This window comes from Protopterus annectens, chromosome 1.part1 (assembly GCF_019279795.1).
Source record: "Protopterus annectens isolate FY-2018-M chromosome 1.part1, PAN1.0, whole genome shotgun sequence".
Taxonomy (NCBI): Eukaryota; Metazoa; Chordata; order Ceratodontiformes; family Protopteridae; genus Protopterus; species Protopterus annectens.
In genome coordinates, this window is record NC_056726.1 from 798,955,916 (window position 1) to 798,979,758 (window position 23,843).

A 23,843-nucleotide genomic window follows, 5' to 3' on the forward strand; every position below is an offset into this window, starting at 1 on the left:
TTGACTGGAAGCAAGAGTCAGTTTACTATTCTGTTCATGGCTTTGTTAGCTTGGGTGGGAGGTGGAAGAACTTTCCTTTTATTGCTGTTTTTATGTTCTATATATCTTACTGATGTTACAACATAATATGGACCGCTGTTTTTAGTATTATTTCTGATCTGCAATATAATGCTTGTTTATGTCACATTGTAAAGGACTTTGAACCTACTGCTTTGAAGAGTTTGTGACATAATTTTCATTCAATGAATGTGACAGGATGTCTCCCACAAAGAAACAGCTAGGCCTCTCTATACAAAATATTTCACTACAAGCTCCAGAGGTCGCAAACAGTAACAAATATTCAGCTCTATGCTAGTGTTTTTCAAATTCAGCAACTAGTAAAAAGAACAGACAACAAAAAGGAGACTAAAAAACATTTGCACAGATTTAACAGATATGTAGTAAAACAGAAGTGCTGAAAACTGTTGAAAATAAGCACTTATCTTTTTCCAATGGCAGAAGGCCTAGTTCACTGCAACTTTGAACAGCTTTGAGCAAACAAGTACAACCTGGTTTAAAACACTGGCTATTTAAGTCAGAGAAACAGAAACCAGCCAACTTATCCAGTCAAAATAACACAGCTTGCGGGAATGCCTCTACCTAGATCAAACCAGACTGAATATTCTCTCCCACAAATAAACAAGTAGGCCTCTCTAGACAAAAGATTTCACTACAAATTCCAAAGGTCACAAACAGTAACAGATATTCAACTCTATGCTAGTGTTTTTCAAGTACAGCAACTAGTAAAAAGAACAGACAACAAAAATAAGACTAAAAATAGTTGCACAGATTAAACAGATATGCAGTAAAACAGAAGTGCAGAAAACAGATGAAAATAAGCACTTATATTTTTCCAGTGGCAGAAGGCCTATCTCACTGCAGCTTTGAACAGCTTTGAGCAAACAAGTACAAACTGGTTTAAAACGCTGGCTATTTAAGGCAGAGAAACAGAAACCAGCCAAATTATCCATTCAAAGTAACACAGTTTGCAGAAATGCTTCTAGCTGGATCAAACCTGACTGTCAAATGTTTGCCTCCCCTCCACAAAACCACAGTAGTCCATATCTATCAATTTTGACATTGCCTTTGCCATTCTTTTAGCCATTGTAGACATAAACACTTTATAGTCATGGTTTAGAATTGAAATGGGCCTTTATGTAGCTGGATCAGATGGAGTTTTACCGTCTTTATGTGTTACAGCCACCATAGCTTTTTACCAGTATGTTGGTGCCTCCCCTCCTTTTAAAATACTCTTAAACAAAACCTTCCAGAGCTTTACCACTTTTTTCCCTCCTAACTTCCAAACTTCCACTGGAATACCATCTATTCCTGCAAATTGGTTATACATCACCATTTTTTATCTCTTCTCCTCCTATCTTAACTCTTAGTTGTTAAGCCTCATCTGCCTTTAACCTTGGCATATTTAAGACTTCTATAAATTTTTCTATTTGTGCTTTTTCTTGAGTTCCCCACTTCTCTGTTTTATACAAATTTTCATAAAACATCCAAAAAGTTGCTAATACCTCTACAGGTTTTTGTGGTTATTTTTCTTGTTATACACTCCCTAAGTTTGGCAACAAGCCATTCTGCTTTCTGTTGCCTAAGTCTTTGTGAAAAACATTTTTATGCTCTTTAGTTTTTATCAAACACAGTTGTTTAACATCATTTTTTTTCTAAAGTCATGTATATTCCCACACTGTTGCCAGAAATTGGAACTCTCTTCCCCTATCCGTGTCCACTGCCCCCTCCACATCCATATTCAAAAACTCCCTCAAATCACACCTCCTTAGTACCTGGTTATGCCCTTGTATCACATAACCCTACCCATACTACTATTAACTCCCCAAATTCCTCTCTGATCACATGCTGAAGCTCTGATCCCTTGTAGGCTTGGTCATCTGAAAGGGTACTTTTAACTGTAGAATCTTACTTGATATATTTTCTTTTCTTACCAATGTATGACTGACATTGTCTTTTTACACATGTTCTATATCTTCTTTTACCTAGTGTGATTTTATTAATTCTTGTTATATTACTATGCTCAGCATACATGATGTAACCTGTTTTGTGTATTATGCTGGATGTACTGTATTTGTATAACTTGATGTTGGAGCTTTTCTCCCCGGGCCTCCACTGAAAATGGACCTGGTCCAGTCAGAATTTCCCAGTTAAAAAATGTAAAATAATATAAATAAAATAAATAAATATTATTGAGATACTCACTTATTTTCTCTTTAGCACTCTGCAATTGTACTTCTTCTTGTTTTGTGAGATTCTCCTTATTTTGTAATAATTTAGCCTATGTCAGCCCCTCTAAATTATTCTTATTACTACTTAACCAAATCTGGTTTTATTTTATTTATACCCTATTTTTAAACTCTACTTTTATTTTATCCCACTCATTAACTGTAACATCTAGAGCGCTTAATATCTTCCCTAATGACTCCCAGATAATTTCCACTACCCATTCCTTAAATTTCTCTCTTTTTTAACAGGTAGATGGAGAGGAACTAGTGTCGCATCTTTACTTCATTATCTTGCATTTTTCTGTTAGTAATTATTGGCTCATGATCTAAAATAATTTTGGATGTGTGGCGACGCTCTAAATTAAATGGACTTGTTCCTCTGAAATATAGTTTCTATCAAGTCTAGTCCAGTTATTGTACCATGTTGAATAATGTGTAAATTATCTCTGAGTTCCTGCCACTGAATTCACATCTTTTATACCAAATATTTTCATATATTTCTTCAGAAATCTACCCTCTTTTGTTACATTTTTGTTCTGTATAGGCCCACCCAGATACATCCCCATTGTTGCAAATAAAATTCTAGTCCCCACCTATAAGCAACATTCCCTGCTGAAAGCTGATTCTTTCTCCCAAATTTTTTAAGCTCCAAAATAGCAGTTTTAGGTGGAATATAAATACATGTCAGTGTAATCCTCATCCCTTTCCATTAGCCCCTTATTACTACAAATTTGTCATTATTGTCTTTTTTCCTCTTCTATCACTACTGGAGCTCCTCCAGCAATTAATATAACTACTCTTGTTTTTATTTTGTCCCTGATATTCTGCAGAATATCCATCCTGAAATCCTTTCTTTATCAAATTCATATTCTCATTTCTTTCCAAATGTCTCTCCCGTAGGATTGCTATTTGCACTCTGCATTTCTTAATACAATTAAGTATTTTTTTCCTTTGTCTATATGTGTGAGACCATTCATATTACAAGATAATATGGAAAGTGTCGCCATTATGGTAAGAAGTCATATCCCCACCTATTGTATATATGGCAGCTTTTTTAAATGTCTAATTTCAGTTTTTGTGATATATGCACCCAATAATTTTTGGCAGTTTAATCCCTTCTATATTTTTTTCTTATCATCAACATTGGAGCCTATGTCACATTTTAGAAGACTTTTTGTTTTAATAAAAGCCCTCAAAAAAAAAAAAACAGAACACCCCCCAAAAAATATTAACTTGCAGTTCCTAAATCTTGATACTCTTTCAAACTTTCTAAACTGTTTGTTCTTTGTGTGAAGGTATTTCTTGAAATCAGCCTTTTAGGATTTTGCAGTCTAAAAAAGCATCCAACAGATTATTTCTGTCTACAAGATTTAACTGCTAAAATTGATGAGCTCAAAGCAAGTTGTACTATATTGAAGAACATTTTCCATTCAAACAGATATTTTAAAATAAACCTTGCAACAATATGATTGGAAAATTATAGCACATTGAAATCTCTCTGGCTGATATAGTTGGATAAGTAAAAAATGTATGTAAATGAATTTTGAATTTTTCATGAAATAAAATGACATATTTTAAGAAACTCAGAAGATTTAGAAATCGGTTTAAGAAAGAACAGTGTAAGGATTTTTAATTTACCTGAAAAGGTAAAAGGAGATATCACCATTCATATCTTTCTCACACCTAAATATATTAGGTTTTGAAACTACAAAAAGGTATTTGCTTTTGTATAGAAATAATACTCATTCCATTGATGAAACCACCAACTAATCCTAGGTTTTCTTCCAGATTCATAATGGAAATTTTATATAATTCATAGCTGAAGTGTTGAGAACTGTTGGGAGAAGTAGTCCCATTCAAGTGGGTTTAGGCATTGTTGGGCGAGTGATTTGGGGCAGAAAACAACTAGGAAAAGAAGAAATTGCTGGACAGCCATGCAATTCTTAAGCAAAACAACATAAAATCTCATCTTTTATATATATCTTTTTTCTTCCACTGGTAATAGACCATTTAATCACCTTGAAGAGAAGTCATATTTATCAAGAACCACGTTTTCCATGAAATGGAAAAAAAATTATTTATTTATTTAACATTTATTTAATGGGAAAGTCCGACTTGGAACAAAGCCAATTTTCAGTGGAGGCCTGGGGAGAGATGCTCCAGATGCATGGATTAGCCCTATTGTATCCTACATATAGCAGCCTAGTTATTGCTTTAGCTTGTTCAGTCAGATTTGGAGTTCTAGTTTGCTTATTTTTGAAGTACTAATATATTCATGGATAGATAATTTTTTTCTGATGATATTACAAGCATGTTTCTTTTTAATATCTCACACCATTGTACAACAATGCACACAAGCAGACAATGTCTAAAATGTAGAGGTGTAGTAATTAGCATTACATTTGCACCTGTATTGGTAATCATACAAATACATTGTAAAATGAACTATGGATCAATGCATTAGCATAGTGAAACAAAAAAGTTCTGCAAACTCAGATTTAGAAGTACAAATACATCTGAGCTCATTCAGAGAGGATAAGTGGCACAGCATACTGGTGTTATTATTGGCACTATTGTTATTTTTTAATGACAAGGTAGGTCAGCTAGCCCAAAGGAGTCTTTTCAGCCATGACCCAGTCTTAAGGCGGATGTAAATGTACATAATATGAAGGCATGCAGGAAAGATAACATGATAGGTATATATTCTTAGACATGATTTACAAATACACCAGGTCGTAACCCTTTCCTGTGAATGCATAATAAGATAAATAAATTCATGTTAATAAAGATAGTCAAATAACTAACTAATGTTCAAGTGAGTTCTCATCAGCCGGAGTTGATAGCAGCTCAGGGGAGTGTATAAGATTCACATGGAACTTTCAAAAAGAGTGAGGTAACCGTACTAACAACATTAAAAGGGCAGAAGTGTCACAGTGCCTTAAGTAAATTTCTGTTAGTGTGAGTATCACCCTGGTTCTCCACTGAAAAGAGGCTGCTGGCCTAGCTGGACTAAACTGGTCAACAAAGCGTAAATAGATAAAAATATGCAACACCCAGAGTTTAGGTTGGGAACAAGATAAAGTATAATGCTGAACAGTGCTTGGTGACCCTGTAGTTTGACTGAATTCATTTGAGCTGTGTTCCTTCAGTGGTAGCCCCTAAATTTAAGAATACCTTGCCCAGATGGCTAAGACACTGTTTAACTGAACCTGGCTTCTGTACTGAGTTGAAAGCAGGCTCTCATTTTATCAAGATAATGGGAGTACAGCCGCAGTGATGCAGCAGTTAGCATTGTCGCCTCACAACAAGAGGTTCTCCTATTCGATTCTTGGTTGGAGCACCTTCTGTGTGTAGTCTGCATGTCCTCCATGCGGTCCAGTGACATCTAAAGACATGCATGTAGGTGCATGCATGAATGGGTGTGCCTTCTTTGAAGGTTGGGCATCAGGCTGGCAACTCAGCAGCGTAAAAATCCACTGCCAATCATTAGCGGACCAGAGTTCCACTGTGGCAACCCCTAACGGGGAAAAGCCAAAAGAAGACCAAGCTGTCCTTAATAATACAGTGTGCTTCATCTACATTTTTGTTATAACTGCTTCACATTTCACCTACTGTTCTGTGCTTTGCGATTTCTGAGAAGGCACGTTATAAATATTACTAACTGGTCTGTGATCTTCTGCTAAGTTTACTGCCTCTGACATCTGCTGTTGGCCTACCAAGATGAAAAGACCTGCTGATGTGGGAAAGAAAACATGAAGGAAATATATGTTAGTTAAGACCACATGGTTGAGTTTCGAAAAACCTGAAATGAAAAAAAAAAAAAAAAACAAATCTATGTTTTTGCAGTTGAACAAGGCCCCACCCCCTCAAATTATATATTCCAACTCCAGTATCACACTACAGTGGGGAAAAGGATAAATTCCCAAATCCCCACTGTTCTACAGTCTAAATAGAAATTCTTCAATGGGGAATTTAGCCTTTTCCCCACTATAGTGCATTCTTGGAGTTGGTATATGTAATTTGCAGGAAGTTTGGAGGCACAGTCCCCCAGAGGAGAGGTGCAGGGGGGCTTGCCCCCCTCCAGTGATATAGATTTTTTGGTTTATTTTGAGATTTTGGAAACTCAATCGTATGGTCTCAACCATGTCAATTTCGAGTTTCTGAAAACTCGATGAAATAATATGAACCCGTGTATACATGTATGTGTGTGTGTGTGTGTGTGTGTGTGTGTGTGTGTGTGTGTGTGTGTGTGTGTGTGTGTGTGTGTGTATATATATATATATATATATATGTGTGTGTGTGTGTGTGTGTGTGTATATATATATATATATATATATATATATATATATATATATATATATATATATATATATATATATATATATATATATATATATATATATATATATATATATATATATATATATATATATATATATATAAGTGTATATGCATATATATATATGTGTGTGTGTGTGTATTTTTTCAGGTTATGTTTAGATGGTGCAATCATTTTAGATATTTCTAAATTATTATAGATGTGGAAATGCCAGTGAAGAATAGTGACAGAAAATGCAATACTATAAAATAATATTTAAAAAAATATTCTTGTCTTTGCAGCAAACTCCAGGTCATAGAAGGAACCCCTCAAACCAAAGCAGCTTGGAATCTGACTCAAACTACCCATCTGTCTCCACATCAGAAATTGGGGACACTGAAGATACACTCTCACAGGTGGATGTAAGTATGCCGCATCCTGCCTTACCTGTATATGCAGTTGAAATGCAGTATGTGTTTATCCTTGCAAATATTCTGAATTTTGTTTATGTTTTTCTTTATAGCATGGCATACAGACACTGCACTGTAGAATTAATAAATACTTACTGTACAATATGAGAGAAGAATAGCACTAAAAACATTTTTTTGAGGATTCGGGAAGAATCCTCAGTATTGCAGCAGAATCTGCCATGTCTAGCACAACACCAACAAGGTCTGTAACATGTAATTGTGTGGTGTACGTGAATACATTATAGTTTTGCCTTGATGGCATAGTGTAGGCCTGCTTTATCCTTACTAGGTTGCTGTACAAGGTAGGATGTCTAACAAGCCTATTATATGTACATTGAAAAGAAATAACTTATGTATCCCCATCCACATAACAGTTCCATGTACAAGGTAATGGAATATATAGGAAACCCTCCTCCCAGGGGACATCTGTCTACAGAACATGCATTGACTAATTATTTGCTGTATATACATAAGTATTGCATACCCTTACCAAGCATGTAAATTAATTAGTTATCCCTGAAGGCATACCCATCTATAAGAAACCTATGATATGTTATGCTGTAATACATTATCGTGTATTACGGCCAACCCATCTCAAGTTCAGAAATGCATCAGGTCATCCATCTACTCCTTATAATGAACTCTTAGCCATTGCCTACATTATTTTCTAGTACCCCCTTACTGTTGCTGTTCCATCCCCAGTACTTGCATAACTTTCTAGTTTCTCTTCCCCTTTGCAACCCTCATCCCCAATATATACATTTCTGGGAACCCTCTTTGCACTCACATCCATGGCACATATGCAGATTTCCAGTAATCCCCCTTCTCATTAAATGCCTGTCCCCAAAGGATAACTAATTTTATGCTACCCTTCTCCACTACTATTCTCAAATGGATACGTTTTAATACCCTTTTCCTGTTGCACTTGTATCCTACAAAACACATATCAGTTTTTAGTAAAACCTTCCTTGTTACAGTCTTCCAATGATGATATTCCTAAATTTTTAGTATTCCATTCTCCTACAGTTTCATGCTTACACACAAATAATTTGCTAGTCTTCCTGTGCATTCCATTTTCATATGATATATATATATACATACATTTCTAGTATCTCCACAGTCCTCCTTCACATCACGTACGTACATTACCAGTAATGCCCTTTCTGATTGTAGTCCAGTTGGCATTGGCATCAGCCCCCTTCTTTACATTTTGTATATGTTGTCGAGGTGTCACATAAGTTCATAGGTTCATAGAACTTTACTAGGCTAACAGGCCTAGAGCACATACAAGCCTACCATATTTATTCCAAGTTGCCCCAATTGTCAGTGGTTAGGTGAGTGAAGTTCGCAGAGGTAAGAGTCTGTGGTAGTTAATACTGACTATCTCTGTCCAGGAGGGACATGGGCACTACCCCAGGAGTGAATTTGCGGTCACCCATCGATTGATCTATTTTGAGTTTGAAGATCGTCATGGAGGTGCTCTATTTCATGTGAATTGGAGGCTTGTTCCAGAGAAATAGCAGTCTCTGGGAAATATATCTATCTCTCCAGCATGACCTGTTCATGTAGGAGGCTAGGTTAACATCCCTGGAGAAAGTGACCCTCATGCACTTTGATTTATGAATGTGCATCATTTTCATGAAGGCCGGGTCAGAGACTGCCCTGTAAGCCAGGCACAGGTCACCACTTAGCAACCTGCAGGAGACAGAATACAGTGACAGGGCTTTCAGTTTTCCTGTGTAAGACTTGTTTTGTGTATCCTGCAATTTCTTGGTGAGAAGTCTCCAGGATCACTCTCCAGTTGTTGCATGTGTCTGGTGAGCTTCATGCAAAAGGGAGTGTTGTACTCAGTTATTGGGCTGATGAGGGTTGCTTCCTTAGTTCTAGATGTGATGCTTTGCTTATAAGATGTGCCACATAGAAGTATCTCCTTATTACTGTGGATATGTGGTGGTCAAGGTTCAGGTTGCTTTCAACCTGAGTACACAGATTATGTACCACTGGATCTACACTTAGGGGGTGCTGTCTATAATGTAATTAACAGGGATGCCAGCTTTTCCAAAAGGAATAATAATGCATGTTTTGCATTTAGCTTTAATCTGTGGCTTTGGAACCAATCATTTATCTGTGTTAACCCTGTCTGCAGTATAATGACATAATTGGGGGACTCAATGATTGCTCCCACTTTGCAGTCATCAGCGAACTTGCTCAGCCACAGGCATTGCAAGTTTGCCTGGACTTCTGAGAAATAAATTTTGAACAGTAAGGGGCCCAGCACAGAAACATGTGGTATGCTACTGGTGACTGGTCTTTTGCTAGTGGGGAAGGCACCCCACTTTGGCAGTATGTGTCCTGTCGGTGAGCCAGCTGGCTACCCATCTGGTAATGTTTGGATTAATTCCCAATTGGGAGAGTTTCTCTATAATACCTGAGTGGGGGAGTGTATCAAATGCCTTGGTTAGGTCAAGATAGGTGGTGTGCACTGTCTTTCCCTCGTCCAGGGCTGTAGTGACTTTCTCAAAGAAGTCAACCATGTTTAACAGTTATGCTCTACTTTTAACGAATCAAAACTGGGTTGGGTCCAGAATTTGGAGATTACCTAGTCCTTGTTAATAAGGTCTCTCCCTTTTTTATTTCTCCAAGTCTTTTGGGATTCTAGTACCATGCCAGGAATGTATCCCATACCTAAGTCAAAGTACGATTAAAGTTCATGAAATTAGTATTGTTTCACTTTTTGATTTCAACCAAAAATGATCTTAGCAGCACCCACAATATGTGCAGTAATGACTCCTTCTGCAGTTCTTATGGAGTTACATGTATTGGTAGCATATCTAAGTACAATTTTAGACTCTTTTTTATAAGACCCATTGCTTGTACTACTATTGGAATTATTTGGGTATCTTTCTTCCATGTTGGTCTCGTTTCTGCTTGCAGATCCTGATATTTTATAATTTTATGTCCCTCTTTGCGAAGGACACTGTAGTCACTGGGTGTAGCAATTTCAATGATCTATGCTACTGCTGTCTTCTTTTCATGGACAACTATATCCTGTTTTCTAGCATCTGTCTTTTGAATTGTTGGTAATGGATGATCCCATGTGATGTAAACTATATAATTTTCTCTGATGCTTTGTGGCTCATGTTTCCAGTGCTTCTCAGCCACTTCAAAACCATAATGTTTGTACAATCCCCAGTGCAATAGTCTCACCAGGTTATTGTGCCTTTCAGTGTACAGTCCTCCTGCCATTAGTATGTCACAACCAGCAACAAGATGTGCAACTGTTTCCAGTTTGGTTTTAAAAAACCTACATTTGTCGGTTTTTCCCACATGTTCAATGGACTTTGTAAACCTGCGTGTACGTAGCCCGCTATCTTGAGCCACCAATATTAACCTTTCATCTCTTGGTTTGAATTCACCTCTCCTCCTAGGTCCATAATGATTCTTTATGTGGCCTTGCAGATGAGGCTAGTCAAGCTTATGAGCCTTTAATTCCCAGGGTAGGTTGATGGTCCCCCCTTTGTGCAGACTGATTACTGTTGCTGTCCTCCATTCCACTGGAACATAGCCAGTTCACAGGCTGTTGTTAAACAGGGATCCAAGTGGGTCTGCTAGGTTATGTTTTAAGTTATTTAAAAGGCAACCTGGGAAGTTGGCTGGTCCCATTGATGCCGTGTTTTTGGCCTTGGAGGGCACCAAGATGACCTGCTCTCTGTAGATACTAGGCTGAGGATTGGTGGCAGGCATACTTTGGTAATGACTGGAGGGGACAGGGGGTTGAAGTTTGCTTCAAATCTGTCAGAGAGCAGGTAGACTATTACCACTGTTTGAGTATTGATGGTGTCATCCACAACTAGTTCAGCGCATACCTAGGTATTCCCTTTTAGATTTTAGATGTAGTTAAAGAATGTCTTGTTATTATCCTTAGCTAGGGAGGCTATTTTTGCTTCTTAATTGGCTTTGGAGGACTTGACCAGATCTCTAATTTGTTTGTTTAGGCTAGAGAGGGATTTCTTCCTCTGCTGAGTCAGTTCCCTCTTGTTCTTAGACATTAGTTTATTTCTGTTGTTGTATCACCTGTTTATACTAGGAGTCCACCAGGGTGTCTTGTTTTTTAAGCAAGACCTGGTTTTAATCTGGTCAGGTAGAGTGGATTCTGTACATCCCCTTAAGTGGTTTTACAAGGCATTGGTGTGCACCTTTGTTTAGAAGTCCATGTTATCTGCATTTGAGGGGGCTTTGAAACTTCTTATACCATCACTTAGTAGGAGGTAGTTTGTCTTTGAAAAATTCTTAAGCATTTTTGTGCTTCATGGGGTATCTGGTCTTATAATTATACTGAAAAAGACTGATTTATAGTCTGCTCTTACCAGGGAGGACATCACACACAGAATGGTGCAGTACTCTCCCATGTTAGTGAGCACTGTGTCCAGGACATTTGATCATCTTGTGGGTCTGCTGACTAGCTGTTCCAGAGCATTTGCACTGACAAATTCCAAGAATCTCTGAGCCAGCATGTTTGTGGTTGTGCATGTTTCCCAGACAATGGTTGGAAAAGTAAAATCACCCATGAGTAAGGTGTTGGGCTGTATGGTAAGTGACTCACCAGTAAGTCCAGGTGTATGATATGCTTTTCCTGTTTCATGGTGGGGGACCTATAGGTAGCTGTGCTGTGGTAGGGGGATTTTGCCTATAGTTAATTGGACATGGAGTAGCTCAAGAGAGTCATACTATTTGACCAGTCTCGAGGTGTACTTATCCTTAATAAATATGGATACACCTCCTCCTTTGGTCCTCTCATGCTTAGTTTGTGATCTGAGCATATGGAAGGCATTGTAGCCCTACATGGTCGAGGTGTTTTCCATGCCTTTGAACCATGTCTTGGTGACTGCATAGACATCAGCCTCTTCCAAAGTGAGGAGTACTTCCAGGTAGTTCATTTGCTTGTTTAGACTCTTAGCATTAAGCAGCTGTACTTTGAGTTTATCTAGAGAGGATTTTGTTATGTTGGGAGGTTGGTTATTTTGACAGTCCCTAAAAAATGCATAATATGGGTGGCTAATGCCTTTGCCATTATCCAAAAGCCTAGAGGGGACAGGTGTAGACCATCTGTGGCAAAGCAGTGTGGCCTGTCAGCCATGTCTTCCCATGCTGACAGATATTGGATCCTCCTGGACTGACACCAGAAGCTAAGCCAATTGTTAGTCAATCATTTTTTGTTTGTGTTGTGCCATTGTCATTGGAGAAGGTAGAGTGTTTCTTAAGGATAGGCTTTTACCTGCCTGTGACACATAATCTGAAAGCTCATTCATGTCTCTCTTCATATAGTCCAGTGAGATACATTTCAAGTTATTCACCCCCAACATGGATTATGACGGAGTCATACTGGTACTTGTGTTTGAGTGGCTTGAGTGCTTGGGTGACTTGACAGATCCTTGTACCTGACAGGCAGCTAACTGTAACCTGCTCCTTATCCAGTCTGGTGAAGGGAACATCTGTGTCTCTCACAGTCATGTTACCTATGACCAGTGCATTAAGTTTTGTGGTGTTACAACTTATGGGCTTATTTGTTGAGACACTGGTCTGTGTGATATTATGCTTTGTGGTTGTTTTTTGCATTATTATGTGTGTAAGTGGTTTCCGTTTGGGAAGCCTCTGATCTTTTGGTAAGTTACTAGTGAGTACCTCCGCATTTGGGTTTATGTGCCGTATCCTTATTTAGTGTGAGAATTGTGTGTGTATGTGTGTGTGTGTGTGTGTGTGTGTGTGTGTGTGTATGAAACAACTTGTTTGGCATTCTCTTTGTCTTTATGTGAGAGTCTTGCCTCCAATTTCATAGTGTAACTGCATCTCTCACATAAGTGTTTATTTCATGAATACGTGGTTGTTAATTTATGAGACAGTTGCTACATTGCCTCAGGATGCTCATGTCTATCAGGATGACCAATGAGATGATGGGAAACTGCCCATCCATGATAGCTGGCACTTACTGTATCTTTTATTAAGAAGAGAATTGGTTAATTTGATAGGACTGTGTTGGTAGTGCCAAGACTACAAGAGGGATCTATACTTTGTGTAGGCTAAGGTTAATCAATAAGGCAATGCTGTTCAGTGCACAACTGAATTGCTCCTAGAGCAACAGAAAAGCTTCGAAGTGTTTCACTGACAGCTGTTTAGGGAAAAATTGAGCTTCTATGCTTTTGTGTCTATAGAGGGCACTGCTAACTGTTGCTGAGTGAAGAGCAGCTCCTAGCAAATGCAAGGCTTAAATACGAGCAAAGAAAAACAAGTTTTATGTTAACTACCAATTTAGAAAGCACACAATAAGCCTTTTACAAGTGATCCCTAACTCAGACAGGTTAGATCAGCAAAAGTCTGCCACAAGAGTGCAGAAAAACACCTTACTAATGTAGAACAGCTGGTTTGGAGTCCAGTTGTAACAAGACCATACAAACTACCTACAACAGCCCTACAATTAACAGATACAATGTAATACAGTGCAGTTAACTATTTAAAGCAGCAGTAGATAGTACTGATTTTTTTGCTATCCTTGTTTGTGTCTTTCGGCTTTTCCCAGTTAGGGGTCGCCACAGCGGAACTCCAGTCCGCTATAAATTGGTAGTGGATTTTTATGTACCGGGTTACCAGCCCTGACGCACAACCTTCAAGGAAGGCACGCCCCATTCATGTATGCCTCCACACAGAAGACACTCTAGCTAAGAATCGAATGCTATAAAGTGCAAAAATAACAGCAAAAACTTAAGAACTGCTAAAATGCAGTCACAGTAGATAAGAGAAGTGCAAAAATACTTATTTTGTCTTTTCAGTAGTGGATTGCTCCAGTCAAAAGCAGATTCTCAGCAATCAGCAGCAAAGTCACCAAACTACAAGCAGCTCTGAGTATCTATACCAAAGTCTGCACAAATACAAGGCTTAAATATGAGCAAAGAGAAACAAATTTTAAGCTAACTTCCAATCAGGAAAGCACACAGTAAGGCTTCCTCCAGCAATGCCAAACTCAGACAAGTTAGATCAGCACACTTCTGCCACAAGGGTGCAAAAAAAAAAAAAAAACACCTTCTTAATGTAGAATAGCAGGTTTGGAGCCCAAGTGTAATAAGACCACACAAACTACCTACAACTAACAGATGCAATATAATACAATGCAATTAACTACTTAAAGCAGCAGCAGACAGTACAGTTTTTTAAAATGCTGAAGTACAGTCACAGTATATAAGAGAAGTGCAAAAAAAATACTTAGAGCCCTTTTGTGTATTTCTCAGCTCAGACAGACCAGGTAAACACCTACTACTATTAGATGAATAATCCCAGTCCTCCTAATGTAAAAGCACAGTGAAGGAGTGTCCGGAGTGAAGTGTTACCACAAACAAGCTTAAAAGATATGAAATGCTACAACAAACAAACTTAAAAACATGGATATAGCAGTGTTCTTTAAACAACTTATAAAATTGTGATTATTGAATAAAAGTACTCTGATTTGTATAAATTAGCCAAGAGCCATGCAGTTGTATGATATTTATAAAGGCATTAAAAACAAGATAAGCTTATTAATAAGCCCTCCAGCCATAAAACTACATTTATTTAGCTACTTATTTAACATTTGTTTACCAGGAAAATCCGACTTGGGACAAAGCCAATTTTCAGTGGATGCTCGGAGAGAATCGCTCCAGACGCATGTCTTTGTAACGAGATTATGCAAACTCGAGTGTTTCCCCAACCTAAACAGGCCAGGCCTCCACCCAGTGCACTTGATGGAAAATCCACCAACCTCCTGATGTAAAAACATGTGCTTGCTAGAGTGTTAAAATGCGTTACTTTATCCAACAGCTAGCTAGATAATGAATTCAGATCAAGAAAATCAATAGAACAGACTATGAGAGGCAAAATTCAATTTCAATACAAGCACAAAGAAAGCAGATAAATAATTCAGTTATTATCAACAGCTTATTAAGCTCAACTTACAGTAGGGGTGGGCAGATTAAAATCACTAGGTTTAAAAATCAGATAAAAAAAGGAGAGGGTGGGTGGGAAACACTAACAGTGCTTTAGTTTTTGCAGGCTTGAAATCTTTTCAGCAAAAGACAAAGAGTTAGAAATTCAATGTTTATTTAAGTATCACTCAAGAGATAATTAACCAGTGAAAAAATGTGAAATGTGCAGCCTAGATAATTTAATAGATAATTTAAGTGTCTATCTCTCACATACAACAAAACACCAGGCCAAGCAGATTTCTTAAAACAGAAAACAAAATGGAATAATAAAACAGAAAGCGGCTCTGTCAGTCACAGACAAAAAAATATAGGTTTACTTTCCTCACCCAGCAGTGAATCACCAGCAACTGTGACCATCACTTGCAGCCAGTGTTAACAACATTGGGTGGCTTACCCTCCCATGGATCACTGAAGGACAGTCCCCAGCATGTTGTTTTGTAATAGCCAACACTGTACTGCAGTCCTGGCTACATTGCAGAGTCACAAAGTACATACTCTCTTTGCCATCTACATATATATTCACAGCATAGCAGTATGCAGAATGACTTGCTTGTGCATTGAAAAAGGGATTCTTGAAACAAGCTGCTAATTCAGCTTTCTTTCAATTTCGTCATGGCTGTATAGGGGCGCTAGACAGCATAAATTCTTAGTAAGCCTTCATAACAATACCAGGATATTGGCACAGTGGGCAGTACAGGGTGAGTGATAGCTCTCACGTCACATTGTTAATTGTATGACATGTTGCATTAACTGCTACCACATATCTCTACCCTGTCTTAGATAGCTGGACCCTATTATTATTTCAAATTATTCCTTTAATAATGTTTCAGGGACTAAATTGTATTTATTTTATTTAATATTTGTTGACCAGAAAAGTGCAAATAGGACAGAGCCTATTTTCAGCGGAGGCCTGGGGAGAAACATTCCAAACACATGCCTTTGGAATGTGAGAGGAAACAAGAGTACCCAGAGGAAACCCATGAGAATGCAGGGAGGACATGCAGAGTCCACACAGAAGGCACCCCAGTCGAGAATGGAACCAGAGTATCCCTTGCTGTGAGGTGACAACAGTAACCACTACACCACCCATAAATGAAGAGATGTACACCATGTTTGGCATGCAGCTACCCTCCTAACCTCCCCACCTAGAATTTGCAGTGGCATTGTGAATCATGTGTAGACTTGGTAATGAGATTTTTGCATCTTCATAAAGGATATAGGTTCATAGGTGTTTACTAGGCTAATGACCACAAGGGCCTTTTTAAGCCTAGCCATGCATCCCAAGTCTCTGACAAGTTCTGATACCCTTGAAAAGTGTAAGCATGGGCCTGGGAGATGAACCATTTACAGGTTATCTGCTTGCATTAGAGACACACAGTGCCAAACCAGGGATGAATTTCTGGTTTCCGATCCAGTTGTCCATGTTGCACTTGAATTGAGTTAGGGAGGAACTCTGCTTCACATGCATGAGGGGTCTGTTCCATAGACGGGGTAGTCTCTGGATATGAGTGGAGCATCCCATCCTCTTATCTCTGAAACTACTAGGTGGCCATTTGCTTCTAGTTTACAAAAGGAGTACATGAAATCCAACAATAAAACACTAAAAAGAAAAAGCAGAGGCAGCAGTTTAGTAAGGTGGAATTAGGCAGTACTATGGACATTTCTAATCTGTTATTTACATGTATACATCTGCCCCTGCTTGTGATACGTGGTATATTTCCAAGGACTAATCACACAATCTATTATCTGTTTGACAAACCTGCTAATACATCTCTTCACGTTCTCAATTTTCAACATCTACTAATGCATAAGTATCTTTTATTCTGTAAATGTCTTTATTTCATAAAAATGTGATTTTGGAATGGTCTGATCATGAAGACGAAGTCTGAGTGATTAAACAAAGGCAGCTGTGGGTATACCACACCTGGGGTGGATTATTGCTATTATGCAATGACATTATTTAAGAAAGAAATTCCTTACCTTTTTTAAATAATGTATTTTTATAAGAGCTCTGAAGTGTTCCTCCATGTTTATCCTTCTTTACTGATTTGCTGACATACGTATGGGACTTGAGTCCCCATGCTTGCACAATACATCATTGCAGTACAGGAGACGCAATGGAGAAATGGGAATCTCCGTTGCTGTTTTCTTTTCTTTTTTTTTCCTATTGACATCTTATGAGGGACTGTGCAGAAGAAGAAGGAAAATTAGGTACATTTCTGTTTCTTTACTTTTGAGAATGTACCTGATTTTTCTTTTATTTTGCAGTGCCCCTCAGCACATTCAGATAGAAAGTCTGGTTGCTCAGTAGAACTTCAGCGGCCAAACTTTATTATATTGGTATATGCTCGATTTACAACGGGCACGCTGATTGGGCTGTCCAATCAGTGTGCTTGTTTTTGAATGCAAACAAGAATCAGTGTGCTTGTTTTTGAATTCATGTGTATTACTGGATGTCTGTTTAAAAATATTTGTAATACATTGGAACTTTTCTCCATGGGTCTCCATTTAAAGGGGGTTTTGACTAAACCCAAGTGGACAAACTCATTTACCAAAATAAACTAAATGCAGATGTATAAGCAGATGAATTATAATCATGCTGTCAGTGATACTAGGCAATAAGCTTAGGGATCCAAGTCTGATTCTGCCGTACTGATGTAGTAGTTGCATGACAGATGAGCAAACTGTCTGAATTCCTTGTGCATACCGATAATCCCTCAAAGCAAGTTTTACATAATTTAGTATTCCAGTTTATGCTTGATTTTAAATTAGAGCAAACTCTGTTAACTCTACAAGTCTCTGAACCAGTACAGTAAGGTCTCAGTAATGCATTGACATGGGTAAGAAAAACTGGTAATTATATGGATAAGAGAAGAACGTCTAAAGCAGTAATGTGAAAACCCCATTCTGAGTATATATGTAGAAATGAACAGAGGAGTAGCTAGGCCATTTGGAGCCCAAGGCGAGACCCTCATTTGGCACCCCTCCACCTAAAAATATGTGGGTGTGGGGATGCCTTAACAACAACTTGTCACAAAAACATAAGAGGCCAAGAGGCTCAAAAAACGAGTCCAAAGAGGAAGCTTTATTGAAAGTTTAACGTATTTTCAGAGTGACTCATTTAACTGTCACGTGATGCAGAACCAAGTACAAATATAACATTGCTTTAGCAATTTATAGAAAGCACACAACTAGCTTTTCCTTAACATATTAAAATAAAGCATGCAGGCTATTTAATCTGGTAGAAGGTTCAATGTACTATGGAAATTCCATGGCAGATGGCACATTAAACCTTCTACTAGATGTTTGCTGTACCTCCTGATTGATGTACTGGCCCCAAAACTATGGCAGTCACTTCCTCCTCATTTAACTGATCACACAAAGCACTCCCTGACTGTTCGGGTCACAGTGCAAACAATTCTTACTAAAACAGTTTAAATGCTACCATCCTTCTAAAGGACATGTCACAAATGTTTCTCTAAGTGCACAGTACCTTCCTTTAGCTGCTCCATCCCATATACCTGATATACCTGATTGACTCACTTATCCTAAACTGTGATCAAACTTACCACGTCATTAGTGCACTGAGTGCACTGATTACATAGTCATCTCTTTCTTTCGTCTTACAGGTATGAGTGTCTGTTAACTCCCCTAACTTTACGACTACTCCAGCACTTTTACTTCTCCCTCTTTAACTCTAGTCTGCCTTGTATATTCAAATGATGTTAACTGTCCATATGTCTGGTTTGTTAGAACCTCTTTGTATATAGTTTGTTAGAAGGTCTGTGCTTACAGAAATCTTAATTACCATTGTTATGAAAGATGCTATTGTTTAATAACAGAGGTGCCAAGCAGAAAGACTGTATATTTTAATGTCTATGTCTGTAGCCAGTCTACATTCTGTGTGAATAAAAAATCTCATGTTCAGCTGTTACTTTATCTTTTCATAGGTTCATAGTTTGGTACTAGGCTATCAGCCCTAGGGCCTATACAAGCCTAGCCATAACAATTCCCTGGCTATTTCTTCCCACACTATTTACTTCCCTGGACCCCTGTCTAACAGGGCGACTGACGTGATCCCTGGGGTGAATTTCCTTTCTTCCATCCAATCGTCAAGGTTCCTTTTGAAGAGAGCCAAAGAGGCACTCTGCTTGACATGTATGGGCAATCTATTCCAGAGTCTGGGGAGTCTCTGGGTCAGGAACCTATCCCACCAGCATGTTTTGTTTATTGTGATGACAAGGTTTAGATCCCTGGAGCGTGTGGCTCTGAGAGATTGGGATTTCTTTAAGTGCAGCATGTCCAACAGCTCTGGGTTTGACATGGCCTTGTATGTTAAGTAGAGATCGCCTCTGAGTGGACGATATGTGACAGAGTATAGCTGGAGTTTTTTAAGGCGGTCAGCGTAGGGCATCTGCTTTAGGCCTGTGATTCTTTTAGTGAGGTATTTCTGCGGCCTTTCCAGTTGTTGCAGATGTCTTGAGAAGTACATACCAATCGAGGCATTGTATTCTATAATGGGTCTAATGAGGGATGAGTACAGTGGGACAATGACCTCCTTTTTTCTGGATGAAAAGCCCTTAGTGATGAGGTGTGCCACATAGAAGGATTTCCTGACTGTTGTGGCGATGTGGTTATCAAAGGTGAGACCACTGTCTACCTGTGTCCCTAAGTCTCTTATCACATTTTCGGTGTTTAGTGTACTGCCACCTATATGGTAATTCGCAGATACATGTTTTTTCCCAAAGGGAATAACTATACATTTCTTGGCATTGAGCTTGAGCCCATGGCTGTGGCACCAAGCATCTGTTTCTGTAAGGCCCTTTTGTAGAGTATCCACATCATTTGGGGATTCACTAATGGCTCCCAGTTTGCAGTCATCTGTGAACTTTGTTAGCCAGAGTCCCTTAGTGTTGGCTTGTACTTCAGAGAAGTAGATGCCAAACAAGAGTGGTCCCAGGACTGAACCCCGAGGTACTCCACTTGTCACTTGTCTGGAGCTGGATTTGGAGTCGGCTACTTTTGCAGTTTGGATTCTATCAGTAAGCACAGTTAGCAATCCATTGGGTGACGTAGGGATTAATGCCCAGCTTAGTAAGCTTATCTATGATTCCAGAGTGGGGGGTGGTGTCAAAGGCCTTGGCAAGGTCTAGATAGGCTGTGTGGACCACCTTACCCTTGTCCATGGCTCTGGAGACTGATTCGAAGAAGTCAATCCGGTTCAAGAGACAAGATCGGCAATTCACAAACCCAAACTGGGTGGGGTCCAGTGTTTGAAGGTTGCCAATGTCTTTGTTTATAAGTTCCATGATAATACGCTCCATGGCCTTGCAGATAAGGCTTGTCAGACTGATAGGACGGGAGTTTATGGGATCCAAGGTGGATCCCCCCTTGTGGAGTGGGATAACTGTAGCTCTGCGCCACTCCGTGGGCACGAAACCTGTGGTGAGGCTATGATTAAACATGACACTTAGGTGAGGTGCCAGTTCATATTGTAGTTCATGTAGTACACAGCCCGGGATGTCATCTGGTCCCATGGATACTGTATTCTTAGCTTTGGAGATTGTGTTTTTTACCTGTGTGGCCATTATTACCAGAATTTGGCAATATTCCGGTATTGAGATGGGCCATTTAGGGGGTGAGAGGGGGGTGAAGTTGGCACTGAATCGATCTGCCAGGATATTGGCAGTATCCTTGGGATCAGTATATTTAATGCCATTCTGTTTTAGCTCAGAGCAGATCTGAGCATTGCCATTCAGATTCTTGACATAGTTATAGAATGCCTTGTGGCTGTCTTTGGAATCTTTGGCAATTTTATTTTCGTAACTAGCTTTGAAGGATTTTATGAGGCATCTCAGTTTCTTACTGAGGCTGGTAAGGGAGTTTTTTGCATCCTGGGATTTTCTTCTTTTCTGCAACAGTTTCTTCCTTTTGTTGTAAAGTTTGTTTATGGCAGGGGACCACCAGATTGGCTTCCTTTTTTTGGATGAGAGCATCTTGGTTCTATTTGGGAACGGCACGATTCATGCATGAGTGGATGTGCTCGTACAGTGCCTTAGTGTAGGATTCAGCAGTTGAACTTTCAGTTCCCATCTGCATGGGTGTCATGAAGTTGTCACTTCTGACTTGAGTAGCATGAAGTTGGCTTTGGAGAAGTTTCTTATGGAGGTTTCCTTACTGGGGGGTGGGGGTGGGATGTGGATGTTAAGGGTGATTAGCTTATGGTCAGACCTGACTAACGAGGGGGTGACCATAGGTGTGGAGCATCGATTTCCCATGTTGGTAATGACCAGGTCTAGAATATTGGAGCCCCTGGTGGGAGTATGGATTAGTTGATCCAGGGCGTTGGAATTTATGAATTCCAAGAACTGTTGGGCAAAGGTGTTGGTACATGAGTAGTTTTCCCAGTTAATGGCAGGGTAGTTAAAATCACCCAGTATTAGGGTGTTTGGTTCTATCTTAATATTTTCCAGTATGTTTAGAAAGGTGTAGTGAGAATCTTGGGGTATGGTGGGGGATCTGTAGCAAGCTACAATTTGTTTTGCAGTCTTACCTAGTGTTAGTTGCACCTGAAGAATTTCAGACGCATTGTGTTGGGCAACTAGCCTAGTGGTGTGAATATCCTTAGTGAATATTGACACGCCTCCACCTTTAGTGTTTCGGTCCTGGTGTGATGGCCGAAAAGTGTGGTAAGAGTTGTAGCCTGGTATCACAGGGGTGCTCTTTGGAACCTTGAACCAGGTCTCAGTTACTGCACAGATATCTATGTTCTCCATTTTTAGGAGTGCCTCGAGAGAGTGCATTTTGAGGTTTAGACTTCTAGCATTGAGTAGCATTACCTTCAGATTTTGCATGCTTGTACCTGTTACGGTGGTGGTTTTGTCCTTTGAACTTTGCCTAAAAAAGGCACTATAGGGGTGGCAAGAGCCTTAGCCAGTAACCTGAATCCCAGGGGCGACAGGTGCAGACCATCACTGGCAAAGCATCATGGTCTGTCAATCATGTCGTCCCAGGCAGACAGATACTGGATTCCCTTTGAATGACACCAGAAGCTTAGCCAATTGTTGAAGTCAATCATTTTGTCCTTATATTGTGGTATCATTCTGGGTGAAGGCAGGATGCCACTCAGGGCTAGGGTCATACCTGCCTGAGCCACATGATCCGAGAGCTCTTCCATGTCTCTTTTTATGCAGTCCAGGGAGGTACGTCTCAAGTGGTGACTTTTCTCACATCCAAATAAAACACATGGTAAATAAAAATTAATAGGTCTTATCTAGACATCAATTTACTAATTCAAAAATAATTTGGCGCACTCCACATCTATTTGCAGGTAGAATCCAAATGTTATCTTCTGCATAAAGTCATAGCTTGCTCACTAAGCTGCATACAAAAATTAGCAATGTATGGCACGTGTGCAGTGAGGCAGCATTCTGAGGTATGCATTGCTGATATTGTGCATGTGCAGTCCCCCAGGGATGTTCTGTGCTGTGAGTCATAGTGATCCCAAAGTCAACTTACTTACACAAGTGCCTGAATAATGACCTACTGACAGAGTGTGCTGCCAAGATGAAATTCCCACACTATCCTGCTGCCTGTGTAAAACATTAAGCCAGAGCTGTCATAGGAAATGTAGGCTAAAGCACTTATTCACTGCAGCCTGCAGCCTGCTTCTTGTTTGTCTAACCTTTTAACATTTCTAAGTATGATGCTACTTAAGCATTTAAAAACAGTTGGCAAGAAAAAATGACTTTGCTGTGTTGACATTAAATGCAGGATTGAGAGTTCACATTTTCAGTCAATAAAAGTATGCAAGATACTTTAACGCACACAAATAGAACCATCTGTGAAGCTAGAATATGGACTGGACCGGAAACGTAGATATAATTTCTGTGATGTGCATCATTAATAAATGAACAATGAAAGGAATGGGCATCAGTATATTGCATATGTCTGGAATTCCATAAAAGTCCTTCATTCCATGTGAAGAACATTTGTGGTACCATATTATTCCGAATTTAGTGTCGTCCCTCACTATGATAAACCAAAATATGTACAAGTAATGGTCAACAGAGGAAAAACTCTACTAAACACACTGCATCCAGGAAGAACCAATGCAAATGGTAAATAATTGATGCTGCATTCAGCAAGGCAAATGCAATGATTTTACAAACAAACTAAACCATTCTCAGAAAATCCTTAAGGAAATTGCATTCATTAAAAGTCCAAGTCCAGTTAGTAAAAATAATATTAAACTAATTGATAAAAACAGCCTTGATGAACTAAGAACTCATATATCTATCTCCACCCCATTTAAACAGCCAACAAAGTCCCTGCCTGCCCTGTATAGCAGCACATACATAATAACCATTACTGGCAACAATGGCAGAGGGATATCCCATATAAATTATCTCTCTGTGCCATTCCTTACATACAAATCAGTTACCATTCCTTATCAGAATCAGCAGCAAATCCAGAAATAAGAGAGCAGGGACGCTTAATAATATCAGTAGTGTTAACACGAGCCCTTGACAGAACACAGGAATGTGAATTAATGTACATGTTTCTGAAGTGAAGTATATTATAATTCTAATTGTCATTGTTTATTAAATAACATACAAAACACACGCCAAGAGCAAAACAATGAAGAGCATAAAGTCAAATATGGTCGAAAATCCACCAATAGTATCTTGATAAGTCCAATACTTAATATTCCAAAGTCAGTCTCCAGACGCTTCGTATATTAAAAAGATTTAATAAGGGT

General features: G+C 39.0%; 1 protein-coding gene across 2 annotated transcripts in view; it reads left to right on the forward strand.

The window, feature by feature from the left end:
• Nucleotides 1-23,843, forward strand: part of MYO5B (myosin VB) — a 3,346,216-nt gene that overhangs the window by 2,854,518 nt on the left and 467,855 nt on the right. For both annotated transcript variants that reach the window (XM_044078265.1, XM_044078275.1), the window contains exon 25: nt 6,906-7,025. In XM_044078265.1, the coding sequence (XP_043934200.1) occupies nt 6,906-7,025 (120 nt within the window). The remainder of the gene's footprint in view (nt 1-6,905; nt 7,026-23,843) is intronic.